We start from the raw sequence: 22118 nt of genomic DNA, 5'->3' as shown, positions 1-22118 counted from the left end.
CTTACTCTTGGGAATAGGCTCCTCCTCTGGAACAGGATCGGTTTCCTCAGATCAATCCAGGAAGGGGAGGGGCCTGTCCCCTGGGAACATCCCAGTCTTACTGGCCCTGCTGCTTGAGCAGGATGTGTTTCACAGGTGCTCTATAGAGCACAGCGATCCAGGAATGAGAAGAAGAGAGGGAGAAGGGAGAGACTCTCCCTCTTCATTATTTCGAGCTGCAGTCAGCAGCAGACCGCAGATGAAGCCGATGGCACTGGGAGATCCCCAGCAGCCAAGGCTGTGTACACAGACTCCCACCAGGCCCAGCCTGTGGCTGGAGGTTGCCTACCCAACCAACGCACATCAGGGGAAGTGGCTGAGTCTGCAAGGAGACCAGGGCGGCGCTGCAGACCCAGCAAACTCCCCAGTCTTGGAGGACCCTGCGTGTGGTAGAACAGACAAGCCAGGAGCCTCTAGCCCTTGCCAGAATCATGGTAAGCCCTTACGGGGCCAAAAAACCCTAGACTGGAGGCGAAGGAGGGCAGGGTGGTAGACTGGGGGGAAACCCTAAGCAAACCCCTGAGCTATTCAGGGAGAATGAAGAGGAAATTGTTTCCTGCGGCTTCCAACCTCCCCCACCTGGGACAGGCTGGAGTGGATTAAAGAGCCCTTCCCCCCTCTTGTTTCCCCTTCAGAGGGAAAGTTCCCATGGAACAGACAGAAGGCCCAGGGAAGGCCATAGAAAGGCAGGGGGAAATGGTGGTGGCCATCTTAGTTCTCTGGAGCCTCACGGCAGACTTACTTTTGCTTTCACTCCCAGGCAAACAATTGGAAAATGGCTGCCAGTCAGACCTACCAGTTCCCTGTTCCCAGAGCTGGATAGCCCAAGTTAATTTGATCTGTTGAGATCTCAGAAGCCAAGCAGAGTCAGCCCTGATTAGTACTTGGGTGGGAGACCACCAAGGAAGTCCAGGGTCACTATGCTGAGGCAGGCTAGGGCAGCAGCTCTGGCCTGGATGGTCCTGGCTAGCCCAGTTTGATCGGATCTTGGAAATTAAGTAGGGTCAGCCCTAGTTGGCTCTCCAGCTCTAGCTGTCTCTTGCTTTGAAAACCATATGGGGCTGCTGCTTGATAGCACTTCCACCACCTCCACTGTTTGCCAGAGAGATTGGGGGGGGGGTACACTTAGCAAGTCAGATTTAGATCATAAGCTTCACAGTCCCCACAAGACTCTGTGGAGAACCAGGAAACAGGCAGCAAGGATAGCTCAGGATAGCCTGAGCTCATCAAATAAGGACAGTCGGCCCTGGTCAGTATTTGGATGGGAGACCACCAAACAGCACCAGAGGCGTGACACAGAGGCAGGCAAGGCCACCCATCTCTGAACATCTCCTGCTTGAAAACTCCAAGGGGTCACCATAAGTGGGCTGTGACTCGATGGCTGCAAAAAGTCCAGGAAGGACTCAGATTCCCCAGTCCCTCCTCAGATAGGGTAGAATGGGAGTAGTACCAACAATACAGTCCTGGCTATTCCCTCAAAGGCTGTATATGAGATTACTTTCCAAGTACTTAGAAGTTCAGACTTAGGGAAAACATTGATTTTGACCCAGAACTTCTGGTGGAATCTGGCCAGATGATGTACAAACTGGCAGTACTACAAGCAGGGATGCCAGCCCTGACCTGGATGGCCCAGGCTCAGCCACGCTTGTCAGATCTCAGAAGTTAAGCAGGGTCAATCCTACTTAGTACTTGGATGGGAGACAACCAAGGAAATCCAGGGTTGCTACGCTGAGGCAGGCAAGGGCAAGCCTCTAACTGCCCACAGCCTTTTATAGTAGGATGAAGGCAGAGTGGGAACACCATTTCAAGCTAAAAACTAACCATCATATGTTTTTTCCAAGCTTTATTCCCTGATACCAGAGGCTACCAAGAGACTCAAGGTGCCAATGGTGGATGAACCTGTGACTAGCTTGACCTTCAACTCAGTTCTGCCTATGGATGCAGATAGGTTGCCCAAGACCCCAGTGATAGGGGATTTTAGGAAGCCTTATGCAAAGACTTTGAAGTCTCAGCCTGCTCCATCAGGATGTCAACAGCAGGCTCAGTGTTTGCCAGGGAGGCACATTCTTGGGCATCACGACTAGCTTCAGCTGATAGTGGAGTCCCAAAAGAACTTAAAGACAAACTTAAGAAGGTTGCTGTAGCGACAGTGATTGTGGCAGCTACTTCACTGGACATTCTGCAGCAGTTAGCTAGAGCCATGGCATGCAGTGCAGCAGCCAGAAAGAACATGTGGCTTAGAATTGGGATGGGGACTCTGCAGCACAAGCTAAAGCACTACCCCTTTCAAGGGCATAAACCTTTTCGGAGAGGGACTCGACAGATATCTTATTGAAGATAAACATGTGTTCAATGTTAAAACAAACGGACTTGTCAGTCCTGTTGTGACTCCAAAAGAATATCATGCCCAGAGCCAAAGAAGAATAAGGATGCCAGGAAAATCTTGGACCTGAAATGGCTAAACAACTGCATCAGGACTAGAATGTCCAGGATGAAAACTCTGAATTCCATTCTGGCAGATGTTCAAGCAAAGGATTTCCTGCCATCCATCAATCTGTAGGAGGACCATTTATACATCCCAATTCAAGAGGCTCACCGCAGGCTCCTATGCTTTGTGTATGATGGGGAGCACTTCAGTACCAGTGTTGCCTTTCCGCCTAAAGTCCCAAGAGGGTTTACCAAGTTTATGGTGGCCATTGTAACACATCTGGGACTTCAGGGAGTGTTGCTGTCACCATCTCTAGATGGTATCCTTTTTAAGGCCTCTTCTTACCAACAGAGCAGGGAAGCATCAGAGATGGTGGTAATGTTTTTATTTTTTGAGGGACCATGCCTTCATGGTCAACATGGAGAGGGGCATTCTAAACGCCTCTCAATCATGGGTACACCTGGGGGTGCAGCTAGGCACTTCGGAGAGACAACATACAACTTCTGTCCAAAGACAGGCTGGGGGGGGGGGGAATGCAAGATAGAGGGTATGGTACTGGCCAAGCTTCTGAGCGTGGTAGTGTCAAGCCATGAAGTGTTTCAGTTGTCAAGGTTCCATGCCGGATATCTACAGACATTTTCCCTTACCTTACCAGTATGTGGTGGCCAGTTAGGGCTACAGTTGCCAAAACAACTTCAGCATCAGCTGCAATAGTGGTTGAAACCCTTTTGTTTTCCAATGGGGATCCCCGATCTGAAATCTAAAGAGTATGGTGATGACCACAGATGCAAGTCTGCCGGGGTGGAGAACCCACTCTCAAAGGACAATGACACAAGGGGTTTCATCTTAGGAAGAGACCTCACTGAGTATAAAATTTGTAGAACTCAGAGCCACCAGGCTGGGGCTTTTGGAATTCTCATCACATTCTAGCCCAGACAGACAATATTACAACAAAGGCATAAAGAACCAGATTTCGGACCTTACACGCAGAAGTGAGCGACCTGATCAGATGGGTGGAGATCCAGCTACAGTCATTGGAGGTGGTCCATCTGGCAGGCTGGGACAGTGTATTGATGGACTTGCTGAGTATATATGATTAGACCAGTCCGTATGGATGCTCTGCAAGTTGGGTTTTCAAGAGGTCTGCAAAAGGTGCAGGATGATGGAAATGGACTTCTTTACCACAGACCAGAATAATCAATTTCCGCATTTCCTACCCAGAGTTGAAAACCAGCGGGCAACAGGAACAGATGTTCCGAACTGCAACTGACTGCAGGGATGACTGTACACATTCCAACTGACTTAATTGTTTCACAAGGTGATTCAGAAGCTGTTGGAACAGAAGGTGAAATTAGTGTTGATAGCACCCTTTTGACCACAAGAGCTTGATTCCAGGATCTGAAGAGATTATCGACCATGGAACCATGGTGCCTACCACTGGGAAAGGACTTATTGACACTAGGATCAGCACAACATCCTTGCCCAACCCTTCTAAACCTAACAGCCTGGAGGTTGAGTGGAAACAGCTAGAAGGGTTGAGTTATCGTGACAGGGTGACAGACACCATATTAGTTTTCTAGGAAGAGCTCCACAAATAGGGTGTATAACACAACCTAGTGGGTTTTTCACTCTTGGTGTTCAGAACGTGATAGGAACCATTAAATGCATCAGTTAGAGGTGTCTTAGCTTCATCCAAGATGGTTTAGATAGAGGGCTAAGTGTGAGTACATTAAAGTGACAGGTGGCAGCCATATCGGCAGTGATGGGGGCTAGGAAGGGAAGTCCCTTAAATTGCCATCCACACGTTAAGAGATTTCTAAGGGCTTACTACATGGTCAAAACTGCCACAAGTGCCGAGGTTTCTGATTTGGAACCCACACAGGGTCCTGAGAGCATTGTGCAGAGAACCTTGAACCCATGGAAAGGAATTAATACTCAAGACCTTGTTTTTAGCAGGCATCATGTCAACTAGGTGGTTGTCGGAACTGAGGACCCTGCCAGTTGACAGGGAACTTCATGTTTTCCACAATGGATAGGGTGATGTTACACTCGGATCAAGCCTTCATTCCCAAGGTTAATCCAGTTCTTTCACAAGTCAGAGATCATTGTCTTATCTTCCTTTGTCCCAATCATAGGCATGACAAGGGAAAGGGAATGGTGTTGCCTCAATGTCTGTAGGTTAGTCAGTTTTTATGTTGACAGGCCAAGCATTGGCATGATTCAGATACCCTATTTGTTTCCATTAGGATTTTTTCCTTAGGTCAACTGGTATTGCCTTTTACCTTAAGTAGGTGGTTTTAGGGGTGGCATCATTGTTGCATGCAAGGTGCAGGAGCTGATCCACCCAAAGGTGTTGCAGCATATTCTCTGTGGTGGGCTGCTATGTCAGCAGCTTACAGATCATTTCCCATCCTTGGAGACGGTAGGTAGGGTGGCCACCTGGAAGTCTGTGCACTTTATAGAGCAGAGTGCTATAGAGTAGAGAAGCTGACCTTGGCTGCAGCGGCTTTTCATTGGGGTGTGCTGCAGCACACTATAAACCAGAAGCTGGATTTCCCACCCTGGGGCACACTGCTATTTTATGTCCCAAGAGTAAGATCTGCCCCACTCCCAGGACCACCGAAGAATGGAAGATTTGTATTCTCTTACTGTGAAGCTTCATTTCTCGGTGGTCCGGGAGTGGGGCAGTCCTACCCACCCAGTTTTGGGGGGTAGCGTCTGGAGATTATTTTGATGGGGATGTAGAAACTGGATGAACATTTATGAAGTTTCTCTGAGATGCTAAAGCAAAAAATTGTGAGTTTATCGGGTGAGAGAGCAACAGAGGGTTTCAACCTTGGTCTACACCCGCCGGAGGAGCATAAAGTTACAAGGCTGGTTGCCCCAAAAATCGAGTTTCACTATGGTGGGGAGAAGTGTTTTTCTTTTCCTTAGTGTGATGTTAGGGGATGCATGGCTTGGAGACGACTGGGATGTTCCCAGGGGACAGCCCCCTCCCCTTCCTGAATTGAGCTGAGGAAACCGACCCTGTTCTAGAGGAGGAGCCTATTCCCAAGAGTAAGGACTGCCCCACTCCCAGACCACTAAGAAAGGAAGCTTCACGGTAAGTGAATACAAATCTTCCATTTTTGAAGATATTTCCTGAAAGGGTAGTTCTTAGACCTAGCCTTCGGTTCATTTATCTCAAGAAATTATTTTACCTGGGTTTTTCCCCCCTAACCAAGTTCAGAAAATGAAAGAGCACTGCATTAATTAGATGCTGGAAGGGCTTTATTGTTCTATCTCAAGAGATGTCAAAATTGTAGAGACAAAGTGCTCTTTGTCTGTTTTGCTGGTTCCAGTAAGGGGGTTAGGGCCTCACTCCAGACCTTATCTCGTTGGATAGTGTCTGCCATCAGGGAATGTTATTTCCAGCCTAGGTTGTTCTGCCCTTTAAACATACACGCCCATTCGATTAAGGCGATGTTCCTTGAGGGAGTGCAGTTGGCTGAGATTTGCTGAACTGCCACAGGGTCTTGAGCAGACACGTTTGTATGCCACTACGCTTTGGACCTGCAGGCAAGACGAGAAGCTCAAGTGAGCAAAGCAGTTCTTCATTCACTGTTTTAAGTACTGAGAGCATTCCCACCACCTGGTGAGTAGCTTGCTAGAATCCCCATGTGGGATTGCACAGAAGATCGATGATGAAAACAGGGTTGCACTTACCTGTAATAGTTGTTAATTGAGTGTCTTCTGTGCAGGCACACATACCCTCCCTCCTGCCCCACTGTGCGCTCTCGCTTCAGTGGTGCTAGAGGTACTAAGGGTGGGGGCGCAACAGCATGTGGTCCCTGGTGGGAAAGGAATTTCCAGCTCCAGTGCACAGTGCCACCTAGAGGCTTTAAGCTAGAAAACCTCTCCCTAGGCAGGCCTGCTCATGCGCAGTCCCTATGTCGGACTGCACAGAAGACGCTTGATGAACAAGTTACAGGTAAGTGCAACCCCGTTTGCTTGCCCAGATTATGGATGGGGTCATGCAATCAAAAGGCTTTTATTTGCTTGTTTGTTTTTTACATGACAATGTAGTTGTATATACTGTGGTGAGAAATTTGAAGGTAAAGTGGCCACTTGAACAGGGATAGCTAGTCATGTCCATAATCATGGATTCCCTTAAAAAAAAAAAACCTTCACAGATGGAGAAGTACTTGCAGTCCTCATGTATATGGCCATGACTCACCATTCACATAAGTATGTTTCATGCAATTTTAATGTGCTCTTTCTGTGAATGAATTATTCCAAAGTAGCTATGTCTGTTTCCCAATGGCAGCATTTCCATGTTTTTCACACCTGATTTTTTTAGAGTGCTCCAGCTTATTTTTGCAATAGTGTAAGTAGCATCAGCCATTATATGGCGTATGAAGCAGTGGGACACCATACAAAGCTGTGTTGCTTTGTGGCTATATCTTTTCCCTGTGATAGCTAACTTTTATTGGGAGTTTCGTATTATTCATATAATATATATATTTCCTGTAACAGACCTTCTTTTAAAAGTTTCAGATCTCCTGCATTTTAAGAACAGAACCTTTTAAGAGCTGGAATCTTACCAAGCTTACCTTTCTTTCTTACTTACTTTCCTTTTCAGAGCTCCTATGATCAGCTGATCTTGAGCAATGACTAAAAGAATAATATAAAATTTACTAAAGGAAAATACGTTGGACAAAAATTTGGCAACCAAATAGGTTGAGTTCTGGTCACTGTCTAATATCAGATAGGGAATATTATCCCCTTGGAGTTTCTCCAGCCACTGCTTAAAGACTGCCAGTGAGGGGGAGCTCACCACCTCCCTAGGTGGCTAATTCCACTGTTGCACAACTCTTGCTGTAAAAAAGTTTTTCCTAATATCCAGCCAGTACCTTCCCACCCTTAATTTATACCCATTATTGCGAGTCCTATACTCTTCTGCCAACTGGAACAGCTCCCTGTCCTCGTCTAAGTGACAGCCCTTCAAATATTTAAAGAGAGCAATCATGTCCCTCTTCAACCTCCTCTTCTCCAGAGTAAACATTCCCAACTCCGTCAGCGTTTCCTCATAGGGCTTGGTCTCCAGGCCCCCGATAATCTTCATCGCTCTGCTCTGCACCTGCTCCATTCTGTTCACATCCTTTCTCAAGTGAGGCCTCCAGAACTGAACACATTACTCCCAAGTGCGGCCTGACCAATACAGTGTACAGCAGGACTATCACATCTTGCAATTTGGATATTATGCCTCTGTTGATACACCCCAAGATTGCTTTAGCCTTTTTTGTCGCCGCATCATACTGGCTGCTCATATTTAACTTACAGTCCACTTGTACCCCAAGATCTTGTTCAAACACACTGCTACCCAGAAGCGTATCCCTCATCCACTATGTCTGTTCCTCATTTTCATTAACCAGATGTAGAACTCGGGACTTAGCCTTGCTAAATTGTATCTTGTTCCCATCTGCCCACTTTTCCAGTGTGTTCAGATCTCATTGAATTCTATATCTTCGGGTGTGTTTGCTGCTCCTCCCAATTTGGTGTCATCTGCAAATTTAATGAGTTGCCCCTCCACACCCTCATACAGATCATTTATAAAAATATTGAAAAGTACTGGGCCCAGAACAGAGCCCTGTGGTACCCCACTGGACACTTCCTTCCATTCAGATGAAATGCCATTGACAACTAGTCTTTTGAGTGTGGTTCGCCAACCAGTTCCCTATCCACCTAACTATCCTAGAGTCCAGTCCACAGTCCTCTAGTTTACCCAGGAGAACATCATAGGGAACCCTGTCAAAAGCTTTACTGAAATCCAGGTAAGCACATCAACAGCATCCCCTAGATCCAGTAAGCTCATCACTCGATCAAAGAAGGAAATGAGGTTGGTCTGGCAGGACCTGTTGGGGACAAATCTGTGCTGCCTTCCCCGGATCACCAAGTTATTCTTTAGATGCTTGCAGGTAGATCCCTTGAAGGCAAGGATCTCTGGTTGTTACTTCAGATATGTACTTTTCTTACTGCTTTCTACTTTTGCTTCTTCCTGATATGTTTTCCAACTGGCCTGGATTTGTGCAGAATCATGCATATGATCTGCTAATTAATGCATTCACATATAAAAAGTAATGCTTTTATTACTAATGTGTTCTTTTAGGTGGTTGCTGAAGAAGCTTGGGAAAACCATCTGAAACGAAATGATTCTATCATTGTAGACATATTTCATGGACTTTTTAAATCAACTTTAGTTTGTCCAGAATGTGCTAAGATCTCTGTGACATTTGATCCCTTTTGTTACTTGACTCTTCCACTACCCATGAAAAAAGAACGCACTTTGGAAGTTTATTTAGTTAGAATGGATCCACTTGCCAAACCTATGCAGGTAAGAAGTATATGCATCATTTTTTTCATAGTGTATGGACATTCTTTTCATTATTTATTATGTTGTAAGTAGTAACTAATGCGGGATGATACTTGTTTTACTGCTGCATTTTAAAGATGTCTTCAGATCTTAGTTCTGTGATGCAGTTCTCAATATATTGCTAATTTATCAATATGAAAACAGAAACTATTCTTCCCTTCAAAAGCCTTGATTAGTCAGTGAGAAAAGAAAGTAGAGAAACAGTGCCATCCTAAGCAGAATTATTTTGACACTGCTGTTTTGCATGGTAGAAAACTGAGTCTAATTCAATCAATTGCCTTTCAAAATTTGAATATCAGAAAGATGCAAAATAAATTTTGTAATTTGGCATACCTAGCTCTCAGTTTAACTAATTATACATGTTACTTCAATCTCTGGCTGTTGAGTGATCATTCATGAGCATTCATTAGAGATCCCCATACACCAAGAAGGAAGAGAGAACGGAAGATTTTCTTCACTTACCGTGAAGCTTCCTTCTCGATGGTCCTGGAGTGGGGCAGTCCTTGACTCCTTACTCCTGGGACTTCGCTCCTCCCTCCGTTGGCAGGGCCGGAGAAACTTGATCCTGGAGGGGAGGGGCTTGTCCTCTGAATCCCCAGTCGTTCACCAAGCCACATGACTCCCCACAATCTGTAGAAACTGAAATACCAAGAACCCGCACTACCTCCCACACCGGGAACAAGTGCAAGCCACAGACCATATAACATAGAACAACAAACTTTATTTGTAACTAATGGAAAACATACAGACACTCAGCAACGATTCCCATAATTAGAACTTGCATACCAGTTAAATATCCAGACACACCACCATAATTTGGAAGAACAGCCCTATGAAATACCAAGAACCCGCACTACCTCCCACACCGGGAACAAGTGCAAGCCACAGACCATATAACATAGAACAACAAACTTTATTCGTAACTAATGGAAAACATACAGACACTCAGCAACGATTCCCATAATTAGAACTTGCATACCAGTTAAATATCCAGACACACCACCATAATTCGGAAGAACATCCCCTGAGAAGAAAAATGGAAGCTGTTCCCTCAACCAGGGTGGGCAGGACTGCCCCACTCCAGGACCACTGAGAAGGAAGTTTCACGGTAAGTGAAGAAAATCTTCCGTTCTCCGGTGGTCTTGGGAGTGGGGCAGTCCTTGACTCCTTGCACCTGGGACATAAAAGAGCAGTACTCCCCAGGGTGGGTCTGATGGCTTCCGCTCCTCACAGGGCATGTTGAAGTACCCTTCTGCCAAATGCAGCCTCAACCGAGGCCAGCTTATCTACCCGATAATGCTTAGTAAATGAATGGGTAGATTTCCAGGTGGCCGCCTTGCAGATAATGTCTAAGGACGGAAACCCTCTATACACTGCTGAAGTGGCCGCCCCCCCTTAGGGAGTGAGCAGTAATCCCTTTAGGAGGATCTAACCCTTGCGTCTTGTAGGCCTCAATGATGCACCCCCTGATCCACCTACTCAGGGTAGATGTAGAAATAGCTTTACCCAAGGCCGATTTCCGAAAAGACAAACAAGGACTCTGTTTTCCTCCATCCCTTAGTCCTGTCCAGGTAGAAGCTCAGAGCCCTACGAACATCCAGCCGATGCCAGACCTTTTCCTTTTCGTGCTTGGGGTCCTGACAAAAGGCAGGAAGCACAATGTCCTCCGACCTGTGGAAGGAAGAATTAACTTGAGGAATGAAAGCTGGGTCTGGACGTAGGACCACCTTATCCTTATGAAATATACATAGCTCCCTGTGTACCGATAGCACCCTTAACTCTGACATCTGTCGTGCTGAGGTAATCCCCACCAAAAACACTGTCTTAAAGGTTAGCTCTTTTAAGGGACAGGAGGCCATAGGCTAAAATGGTTCATTGCATAAGGCTCTCAAAACTGTATTCAGGTTCCAGGTGGGAAACCTATGAACCTGCGGTGGGTTAATAAGTGAAGAACCCCTCAGGAAATGTTGGATGTGGGGATGCTGAACCAAGGAACTACCTTTCTTAACCCCTCTGACAGCAGAACGGGCTGCCACCTCCCTCTTTAGAGTACTTGTACTAAGATCTTTCGCTAACCCCTGCTGAAGAAAGGCTAGTATCTCCCCTCAACCCTCTCTCTCCGCACCAAGAGTCAAACACCTGCCATGTCCTATTAGACACAGTATTTGTAGACTTTTTTCTAGAGGCAAGCAGAGTGGTAACCACCCCTTCCTCATACTCCAAGTCATTCAGCTGCCGCCTTTCAATCTCCAGGCTGCGCAACTTCAGCATGTCCGGTCTCCGATGCACCATTGTGCCCTGCATCAACAGGTCTTCTCTTAGTGGAAGTCTCCATGGGTCCTTTACAGAGAACCTTAGCAGATCTTGAAACCGTGCCCTCCTTGGCCAGAAGGGTGCAACTAAGATCAGCTCCGCTTTCTGGTCCACCATCACCTGTATCACCCTTGGAATTAGCGGAAAATGTGGGAATGTGTATAGAAGGCCCCTTGGCCATGTTAGTTTCAGTGCATCCATTCCGATGGTTTTCGGGTCTCTTGCCTTCGATACGAAACGCTCAACCTGTCTGTTTTGAACCATTGTGAACAGATCCACTGCTACTGTTCCGAACTGCATGTGCAGCATCCACTCCAACTAGTCCACCGTCTGTCAGCTGAGCCAATCCGCTAGGACGTTCTCCCGACCTGGTACATGAATGGCTTTGAGAGACCTGATATGTGTCTCCACCCAGACCATCACCTCTGTCACTTCCTGATTCAGTTTCTTGAAGCGAGTGCCCCCTTGCTTGTTGATAAAGGCTTTCGCCATCATATTGTCCGCCTGAATAAGGCTTGTGACCTTGGGTCAGTCACAAGCTCTGGCACAGCTGTTCCTGAAAGAGCAGTTTGTGTCAGAGCTTTCTCAGCCCCACCCCACCTCACAGGGTGTCTGTTGTGGGGAGGGGAAGGGAAAGGAGTTTGTAAGCCACTCTGAGACTCCAAGTGAAGGGCGGGGTATAAATCCAATCTCTTCTCTTCTTCTTCTTCTGAATGAGGACGTGATGACCTATGAGTTGACTCTGAAACTGAATCAGGGCAAGCTTTATTGCTCTCAATTCCAGGAAGTTGGTCGACTCTTCCACTGACCAGATCCCCTGAGTCATACTTCCTAAGTTGTGAACTCCCCAACCAAACAGACTGGCATCTGTAGTTACCACAGTTCTCTTGGAGTCCCTCAGTGGCATGCCCTGTGAAAATCTGGTTGGCTCCAGCCACCATTGTAACTCTTGCTTCACAGCCACTGGCAATATCAATTTCCTCACTGACTTGTGAACTATGTCTTCCTGATATGGAAGGAGAAACCTCTGGAGAGGCAGTGAATAGAACCTGGCCCAAGGCACTACATCTTGACATAAGACCAGCAGTCCCAAGAAGAGGCCAAGGACATCAGCTCTATTCAGGGGCCTTGTAAAACTTGGCTCAACAACTGTACAATCTTTTACTGTCTCTCCTGAGATAGGAAGACTTTGTTCCTTGCCGAATGGCTCAGTACACCTAAGTGGGTTAATTTCTGGGATGGTATGAGAACACTCTTTTGCACATTGGTTATGAATCCATGGTCCCTGCATCGTCAGCTCTAGATGTTGAACCACTAGTTGCGCCGAAGGTGCCTTTATCAAGATGTCGTCGAGATACAGGAACAAGGACATGCCCTTCATTCTCAAGAACCCTATCAATGTCACCAAGACCTTGGTGAAGACCCTCGGTGAAGATTTCAGTCCAAACGGGAGGGCCCGGTACTGAAAATGTCTTCCATGGTAAGCAAAACACAGGAACTTGCGATGAACTTCCCGGATCGGAATGTGTAGGTAGGCATCTGCCAAGTCTATCGACACCATAAACTCTTCAGTCTGTATGGAGGAGAGAATCATCCTCAGTGTCTCCATCTTGAATTTTCTGGTCTTTAGGTATTTGTTTAACCACTTGAGGACTAGAATAACTCTCACATCCCCATTCTTCTTGGGGACCATGAAGAAAACGGAGTATACTCCTTGTGATGTCTCCCTCTCAGGAACCCTTTCTATAGTCCCAGTGTTGAGGAGATGTTGAATGGCCTTCTTGAGAAGAATGTGCTTGTCCCTTGACCGATTCTTTGGCAACTCCAGGAACCAAGATGGGGGGTACCTCTCAAACTCCAGAGAGTAGACATGCGTAACCGTCTCCAGCACCCACTTGTCTGTGACTGTCTGGTGCCACCGTTGAGAGAACAGCTGCAAACGACCCCCCACCTTCTGTGCTTCCAAGGTCTCAGCATAGTCATGCCTGGGTTTCTTTCTTGTTACCTTTAGGATTCTGTCCTGCTTTCCCTGAAAATGGCTGGGATCTAGATTCCCTAGCCCTATGTTGCCATCTGCCCCTGAAGGCTCTATTGTAACTTTGTCATCTCTCCTGAAAACGCCCCTTAATTTTCACTTCCCTTTTCTGAGAAGGTAGGACCTGTTTCTTGTCCTTGTCTTCCATGAGATATCTGTCCAAACCTGCACCAAAGAGATTGACTCCCTTAAAAGGCACTGCTGCCACCTTAGCTCTTGCTGAGGGATCTGCATCCCAATTTCTGATCCACGTATTACGCCTAGCTGTCACGCTACAGGCCATAGCCCTAGCAGCAAGCTGGAGTGCATCCAAGGAGGCATCTGCTGCAAAAGCTGTGGCCAAGGCTATTTTCTTTAACTCATCTTTCAGACTATTAGGTATGCACCTGTCCGCTGCTGTAAGGTCTGAAGCCCAAGTATAAGCTGCTCTAGCAAATAAAGAGCCCGTGGCAGATGCTCGCAGGGAACTGGCTGCTGCTTCAAAATCCCTTCGCAGAGCTTTTTGCACACGCTTGTCACAATTGTTCTTAGGAAGACCATCTGCATCCATAAGCAGGACAGACGTAGAAGACAGGGAGTTTATTGGGTCATCAACCATTGGTAGCTTAATCTTTCTCGTAGCCTCTGGAATCAAAGAGTAGAGCTTGGAAAACATAGGGTTATTTGCTTTGGGATTAGCTGGATGTTCCCATTCTGCCATGATAATATTTTAAAAGGAGGCAGGGAGGGTTAGGTTAGAGTTTGGTTTGGGAATGGTCTTGTCAGATCCCACAGGGAAATCTGCAACCTCTGTGTCTTCCTTAGTTTTAGGAACATAAGAGAGCTCCAGTGCTCTCAGCACCTTAGGGTAACATCTTATTGTACAGCTCCGGAGGAAAAAGTCTAGATTGAATAAAAGGAACTGCCTCTTCTTCCTCCTCAGACAGTTCTCCCTCCTCTTTAGCTGAAATAGAGATGTCATCCTCAGAGTCATCCTCCATGTTACTAAATAGAGGACTATGTTCTCTCTCCTCAGGGATTTCCTGTGTTTCTTCCCATGGAAAGGGCTGTCCAGGGGACTGCTATGTCTACGCCTTTTATCCCCTCTGGGATGCGAAGCGATTGTTTGCTGGCATAAATCTTTGAGCTCTTTCCTAATCTCTTCTTTTAGCCAGGAGAGAAGATTAGATTTAGCTTCCTCCTTTGATCATTCCAATCCCTGATCATCCTTCTTAGGAATCTGGGAAGCCTTTATTTCATCTGAGGTGAAGGAACTTGAAGGGCCAGCCTTGTCTGCCATTTTCCTTGACTCTGAAAGTGAAAGTAGGCTACCATCACCCTGAGTCACAAAATGGCTGCCCTTCCTACCTTATTTTTCCTTTCATTTTCCTATTCTCAGCAAGGGAGGGAATGGTCACAGAAAACCCTCTCTCAGCCCAATGGAAAGAGCAAGGAAACTTCTAACCCAAGGTAACTCCAGGGCAGTGAAGTAAAAAAGGCACAAGTCAAACCCCAGATGCTGCAACACGCCAGCCAGGGGCAGAGTGGTGGGGGGGAACAGCCTCTATATCAACAAGCACGAGCTAGGCCAGTCCACAGGATCCAGCCTGTACCGCCTGACTCCCCCCATGCCCCAAATCCTCCTACCGTGGTTCTGCAGGGCAGGATGAGCTGCTTGGAGCCACTGAGCCGCCCATCAAAGTGCTGTGGGTGAAAAAGGCAAGGCTCCAGCACTGCACGGGATGGCGCCGGCAAGAAGCCACACCACAGATGCCCGTTCTGCCTCCACGGCTCTCCCCCGCCTCTATCTCTGAATGGAGCAGGGGAGAAGCTACTTCCAGCAGCGAAAGAAGGCTGAGCAGGTCGGCAGAGGCAGGATTTCCGGCTGCCACGACTGACTGGGAGCCTCCCAATACTGCCGGTAGCCATACTCTGCATCTTCACAGGTGGAGCCGGGATGGGTGGAGAGGCCGACAATAACTTTCCCCGCCTCCCCAAACACTCACTTTGTCCTTCGTTCTTCTGCTGCTGCTTCTTCTTCGTGCCAGGATCTCTCTTGCTCCCTAGAGCACAGCCAGAATGTCCTGCTCCAAAGGCAGGGCTGGTAAGACTGGGAATCCAGAGGACAAGCCCCTCCCCTTCAGGATCAAGTTTTGCCAGCTCTGCCTGCGGAGGGAGGAGCGAAATCCCAGGAGTAAGGAGTCAAGGACTGCCCCACTCCCAGAACCACCAGAGAATTAAAAACTTGGCTGGTATCTTTTTTCCTCTCTTCTCAGTATACATAAGTAACAGTTCCGCCCATAAAGATAGATTCAGGTGGGGTAGTCATGTTGGTCTGAAGCAGCAGAACAATGTCTGAATTCAGTGGCACCTTTAAGACCAACAAAGTTTTATTCAAGACCAATTTCGTGTGCATGCATGTATGGACTGGTAACTTCCATTTCATTGTATCTGGAAAAAGTGTGTATGCATAAGCTTTAAATAAAACTCTGTTAGTTTTAAAAGTGTCACTGGACTTAAACTTGGTTCAGTTCCACCCATAGTGATAAGTGTCTTCAACTACATCTCCCTTACAGGGCACGTGATATCCTCATGGGGATATAAATAGTACTTTAATGTGCAAAAGTAGATGTTTTATCAATTTTAATTCATCTTCCCTTTTTTTAAAGTATGTCACTGTTGTGTTTTATTTTTAGTACAAAGTAATAGTTCCAAAAATTGGAAATATACAAGATCTCTGCGCAGCATTGTCTGTTTTGTCTGGTGTTGCTGCAGATAAGGTAAGATGTTTCAGAAGTAATTGCATATAATATTGAATGTTACTGGTGTGTCTAAACAAAATGAAGTGATTTAAATTTTGTTTTATTTTAGATGATAGTTACTGACATATACAATCATAGGTTCCACAGAATATTTGCGATTGATGAAAATCTGAGCAGTATTATGGAGCGAGATGACATTTATGTGTAAGTACAGGAAATTCAGATGCATCATTCATGTAGTTTCAAGGATTTTTCTGGCATTCCACATTATGTCCATCAAGATATCTTACAAAATGCAATTCCAGATTATGTCCATCAAGATATCTTACAAAATGCAAATAGACATATACAAGCTGATGGGCAGATATTTCAGCATTCGTTCCCCAGCCACCAAGTTCTTCTGACTGCTGTGTCTAAGTCAAATAAAAGAAAGTATGTAGAAAGATGTGGTCTTGTTTTAAATGCAACTCTTTGCTTATTTAGATTTGAAATTGGGATCAATAGAACTGAAGATACAGAGCAAGTTGTAATTCCAGTTTGTCTAAGGGAGAAGTTTCGGCACAGTGGTTATAGTCACCATAGTGGTTCCACGCATTTTGGTCAGCCATTCCTTATAGCAGTACCTAGGAACAATACTGAAGATAAGCTGTATAATCTTCTGCTAATGAGAATGTGGTAAGTTATATTTGTTGTCTGAAGTGTTTGCTTATTTTTTGTGCAGAAGTGGTTTGATTTGCTATAGTGCTGACTTTGTCATCCTTGTGTTTTAAAATGGACCCACCTTGCTGTTTGAAAACAGGTTGGCATGGTGGCTAGGAGCACCTTCTGTCAGCTGCATTCACCAACTTTCTTATTACCTAGACTCAGCTGATCTGCCCACACTGTTCCATGCTTCTATAACTTCATGGTTGGATTGCTGCAACATGCTCTATGTGTAACTGCCCTTGAAGACAACCCAGAAACTACAACTGGTTCAGAATGCGGCAGCCTGACTGCTGTCAGGGGCTCACTGCTGGGAACATATGTGGTCTGTTTTGAAACAGCTACATTAGCTACCAGTTTGTTTCCGAGTTCAATTCAAGGTCCTGGTTATAATCTTTAAAACCCTTCAGGACCTGGGACCCAAATACTAGAAGGACTGTCTCCTTTCATATGTCCCTGAGCACCAAGTACAGTCATCAGGCAGCCAACTGTTGGCTCTGGGAGAACCGGGTTTGATTCCCCACTCCTCTACTTGCACCTAGCTGGATGGCTCTTGAAAAAGAGCAGTTTCTGTCAAGAGCTCTCTGAGCCCTGCCTACCTCACAGGGTATCTGTTGTGGGGAGGGAAAGGGACAGGAGTTTGTAAGCCGCTCTGAGACACCTTTGGGTGGTGAAGGGCGGGGTATAAATCCAATCTCTTCTTCTTCTCTTCTCCCATCACTTAAGGTGGCCCATCTGGCATTGACCTGAGGTGGGAGGTCCTTCCCTTCAGGAGATGCTGCAATGCCTGCCTGTTTGCCAGGGCTTTTGAGGAGGTTTGAATGGCAGGGGGAAGGATTTGGGGCTCTCTATTTTTATCTTTGGTTTTAGCTGGGAATATTTAAATATTATTGTAAGCTGCCTTGAACAAAAAGGAAAGGCAGGATGTTTTCATAGAATAAGTAATAATAAAAATAAAGTCTATCTAAGCAATGCTGTTCTTGCCTTTTGAAACTTTTTAAAGTGGCAATTTTTAAATGTATACAGATTGTAATATGTATAATAACTACAACTACTGAGAATTCATTTCTAAGTACACAGAGAGAGTTTCAGAGGGTAGCCATGTTGGTCTGCAGCAGAAAAGCTAGATTTGAGTCCAGAAGCACCATAGAGACCAACAAAATTTCGGGGTATAAACTTTCAAGAGTCAAAGCTCCATTCATCAGATACCTGAAAAAAGGAAGCTTTGACACTTGAAAGTTTATACCCCAAAAATCTTGCTGGTCTGTAACATGCTACTGGACTCTTGTAACTACCCAGAGAATGTGTGCTGCATATTTTGACGGGATAGTGAGAAACTGAAAGAGACAATCTTGAAATATCTCCCGCCCATACATACCCCAAACCATTTTTGTTTCTCATATCTGGTTTTGTCAAGTGTTTTGAGGGCAGCATACAGCTGATGGTGTTCCTTTGTTGATTTCCTGCAACTGGAAAATAATACCCCAGAATTGTTAATGCTCCAGTTGTGCCAAGTTCATTTTATTGCACCATGCAAATATATTACACAGTTCAAAGAAATATGAGAAAATGAGTTTGTATCACAACTAATTTGTATTTGTGTCCCATTTGGTGCTTTCTAGCCGATATGTGAAAACCTCTACTGAAACAGAAGACACTGAAGCATCCTTGCAGTGCTGTAAGGACAATAGTATAAATGGTAATGGCCCAAATGGAATTCATGAAGAAGGATCCCCAAGTAAGATTTGAATTTCATGCTGTCATTTTGGTTTAGCTTTGAGGGAGAGGCTCTAAAATATGCCTTTCGGTATTCCTTTAGTTTTTCCACCATCTTTCATGTTATGGCAGCTGTCCTTACCAAATTCTGAAATGTTGTATACAGAGCAGTCTTACAGTTTATACCACTTTTGCCAAGTCAGTGGTCCATAAAAGCACAGCATATTTAAAGAACCTTGGGGCCAATTGACACACACATGTGCATTCACAGACTTTAGCATCAAGTGATAGCTTTAATGTGCAATGTCTCATTCATTCAAACTTTCATTTTCCTCAGTGATAACTCAAAGCAAGACTTTTCAGTGGTTCTAGATTACACATTCACTGAGAATAATCAAGTTATGCACCTGCATATCTGAACTTCCCCTTAGGACCAAAAAGCAAACATTTGGGGTGTATTTAAAATTCTTTTCAGAGACTTTTATTGTCCTCATTGCCCACTACTATAATGAATCCAGTTGTCAGATCCTGCAGATATTTGAATAATTGATGTACACATTAGGGACTCCTGCTTTTTTTTTGTAATTGTGGACCTTGCATTTGTAGTAAGGATCTAACATTTTATTACCAAGGAATAGGGGTACCACATGCCCTGAAGTGAAGGCAAGACTGCAGGAACTCCAAGCTGGAGTTACTTCAAGCAGGAGAACTTCGATGACCCAGCAGTTTCTGAGTAGCCATTTTACTGGAATATGTGTAGCCAAGCTGTTCTTTATAAGTTATAAGATCATTTGGCATGTCATGAGAAGCCTCTCAGAGTCTTGAAGATGTATAGACCTGTATAGCCATATGTCTATTTTGGTAATTTTGTAAATGTATGCTAACATGATAATCTAATCCTTGAGACCCTTTTCGTTCCACTTTCAAGCCACGCTATGGGGCAGAGATAGCACTGTTGGCCCAAGTTAATTATCTTTGTCTATGTCTCTCTGCTACTTTTACTAGACTTATAAAAACAGCCTTTGACACAGTGAACCATGCCATACTGTTGAGATGTTTGGACAGAGAAGTAGGGATTAAGGGATGTGTTTTGAATTGGTTCCAGTCATTTCATATGGGCGGGACTCAGAAGGCCGCCATAGGTGACAAGTTTTTTAGTGTGGGAAATGCCTTGTGGGGTTCCGTTCCACAAGGTTGTCTTGTCCCCCATGCTTTTCAATCTCCACATGAAGTCCTTGAGATAAATTATTTGGGTTTGGGAACAGGGTGTCATCAATATGCTGATGACAACCAGCTCTACTTTTCCTTTTTTCCCCTTCCCAATTCCAATAACCTTTATTGACATACAATAACTCTATGAAAGGAATAGCAGTGCAAATCAACCCATATGTCAACAAAGGAAAACAGTCAGGGTACAGCAGTGTGTAGCATTGTATATAATAAAGATAATAGGACAGAATGATAAAATTTGGAACAATAATCTCAAATATCGCAGTAATTAAAACAGTTACAATAAGAAGCTTAGCTATCCAAAGAGGATAGACACACCTTATCTCTCTCACTCACTCTCCATCTCCTTATCTCTTCCTCTTCCCTCTATTCTTTCCTCTTTTTCTTGGCCCCTGAGTACATCTGCCAGGAACTCTGCCAACTGCTCAGTAACTTTGTGGTTTTTGTCTGCTAGCAAGAATTCAATACCTCTATTGGTCGCAGTCTTAGAGAGTTGAAGGAGGGGACTAATCAAATATGTATGTAGCTGAGTAAACAGCGGGGAGTTTAAGAGAATATGCTGAAAAGAGTCAGGTTATTTGCAGAGGCATCTGCAGAATCTTGCCTCATACGGGATACCCTTGTATCTCCCTGTGACCACAACTGAGGGAAATATATTAAATCTGGCCCGCATAAATGCTCTGTGTTGAGAAGGGATTGTTAAGTTTGAAAAATACTGAGCCATAGAGTTTTGTGGGGAAGCAAGACCCAGGAAATGGGGGGAACAAGTCCCCTCTGCTCCAGCCCAAACTCATTTACTGGCCCATTCAAACCTATTCCCAGGTCAAGACATTGATGGGAAATATGAATAAAAATGGAGAGTTGGCGGCAGCATCTATTTACGGCTCATAGGATGAGCAATTCCAGTGAATAGACTGCCTTATGTTCAAAAAAACACTTTCAGGTAAGACCAAATTCTTGCTTTTTAGACCTTTGTATAAGGGCAGAGTAACTGGCAGAAATAGATCTTGATTCATTGGAGGAGTCAGGGATGGCTCTGCAGGTCGGTTTGCATTGGCAAAGTACAAATGAAAACATGAGGTTTAGCATGTCCAAAGGAATTTACATCTTAGGCTATGGTTTACAGATCCTCCTCACAATTTTAGCTTGCCAATTCCCCTTTTGACAACTTCAGTCTGTTTGATGTACATTTCCTTTTTGAAATCATTTGGTGACCCTGTATAGTCTATAAAACAATGAATGACTGCTGTAGTTGAAGCTAAGGGTAAAAACCTGAAAATAAAGTTAACTGGGAAGGCTGAGGTCCTGAATGACATGACCCCTGACACTTTTGATGGCGTCCAGCAGTCTCTTGCTGATTAGGTTAGCCTATGGTGATTCTGGAGCCAGCTTTATTGCTGGAGAAGCAAGCTGATGCAGCTGCAAAAAAGGCATTACAGGCATTCCATTGGTTACTGATTAATTACCAGGTTCAGTTTAAGATTCTAGCTGTCACCTACAAAGCCCTTAATGGTGTTGGACCCATATACCTACAGGACTACCTCACCTGTTATGTTCTGCTGTGACAGCATTGCTCATTAGAGCATAGCCTTCTGAAGGCTTAGCCTTTTGAAAACAACTGCCCATTCTTCCACATTCTCTGTGGTGGCTCCCACATTATGGAACAGTCTGCCTGTGGATATTAGGAAGGCCCCCATACTTCTGTCATTTTGCAAAATGTGCAAAACAGAAGGCCACTGTTCTAGAGGGGGCAGAGCTGTAGTGTATTGGATCAGCTCTGGAGGTGACCTGTATTAGGTATAATACATTTTTTAGGGTAATACATTTTTTCCCAGTTCTTCAATCCCAGCTTCACTATTATATTGTTTTCCTAGGAATATTTCCTATCAGGTTATCATATAATCTGCTTGTTGACTGAATAGCTTTGTTTTACTAGGAATCTTTGTTATTAGAGTCAAATGTTATATTTTCTAATTGGCATATTGACTAACTTTAGTTTATCATACTTGGAATCTGCCTTGAGTCCCAGTTAAAAGGGCGAAACCATAAATGAAAATAAAAGTAAATAAATTGCTATGTGAATAAAACAAGCTGGCAGTTTCATTGGACTGTATCCTTATTCCAGGTGAAATGGAAACAGATGAACAAGATGATGAATCAAGCCAGGATCAGGAACTTCCTTCTGAAAATGAAAACAGCCAATCAGAAGACTCTGTTGGAGGAGACAATGACTCTGAGAATGGGTTGTGTACAGAGGACTCCTGCAAGGATCATCTTATGGGGCACAAAAAAAGACTGTTCACATTCCAGTTTAACAGCTTAGGCAATACTGATATCAATTATGTCAAAGATGATACCAGGCATATTAGATTTGATGACAGGCAACTTAGGTTAGATGGTAAGAGAGAATAAATTTTATTCTGCTCAATTGTATTGTTGGATATTATTTTGCATTAACATATCTGTTTGCTGTGTTGATCCCATTTCCAAAACCTTAACTGA

At 44.8% G+C, this 22118-nt stretch overlaps 1 protein-coding gene across 2 annotated transcripts in view; it reads left to right on the top strand.

Annotated features, from left to right (window-relative positions):
* Nucleotides 1-22118, top strand: part of USP15 (ubiquitin specific peptidase 15) — a 110398-nt gene that overhangs the window by 75677 nt on the left and 12603 nt on the right. For both annotated transcript variants that reach the window (XM_015419512.1, XM_015419589.1), the window contains 6 exons: nt 8616-8840; nt 15903-15986; nt 16078-16172; nt 16452-16643; nt 18293-18408; nt 21742-22014. In XM_015419512.1, coding sequence (XP_015274998.1) covers nt 8616-8840; nt 15903-15986; nt 16078-16172; nt 16452-16643; nt 18293-18408; nt 21742-22014 — 985 coding nt within the window. The remainder of the gene's footprint in view (nt 1-8615; nt 8841-15902; nt 15987-16077; nt 16173-16451; nt 16644-18292; nt 18409-21741; nt 22015-22118) is intronic.

This window comes from Gekko japonicus, unplaced genomic scaffold, assembly GCF_001447785.1.
Source record: "Gekko japonicus isolate JY-2015 unplaced genomic scaffold, Gekko_japonicus_V1.1 scaffold282, whole genome shotgun sequence".
In the NCBI taxonomy this organism is placed as follows: domain Eukaryota; kingdom Metazoa; phylum Chordata; class Lepidosauria; order Squamata; family Gekkonidae; genus Gekko; species Gekko japonicus.
This window is presented reverse-complemented; position numbering and strand designations above follow the sequence as displayed.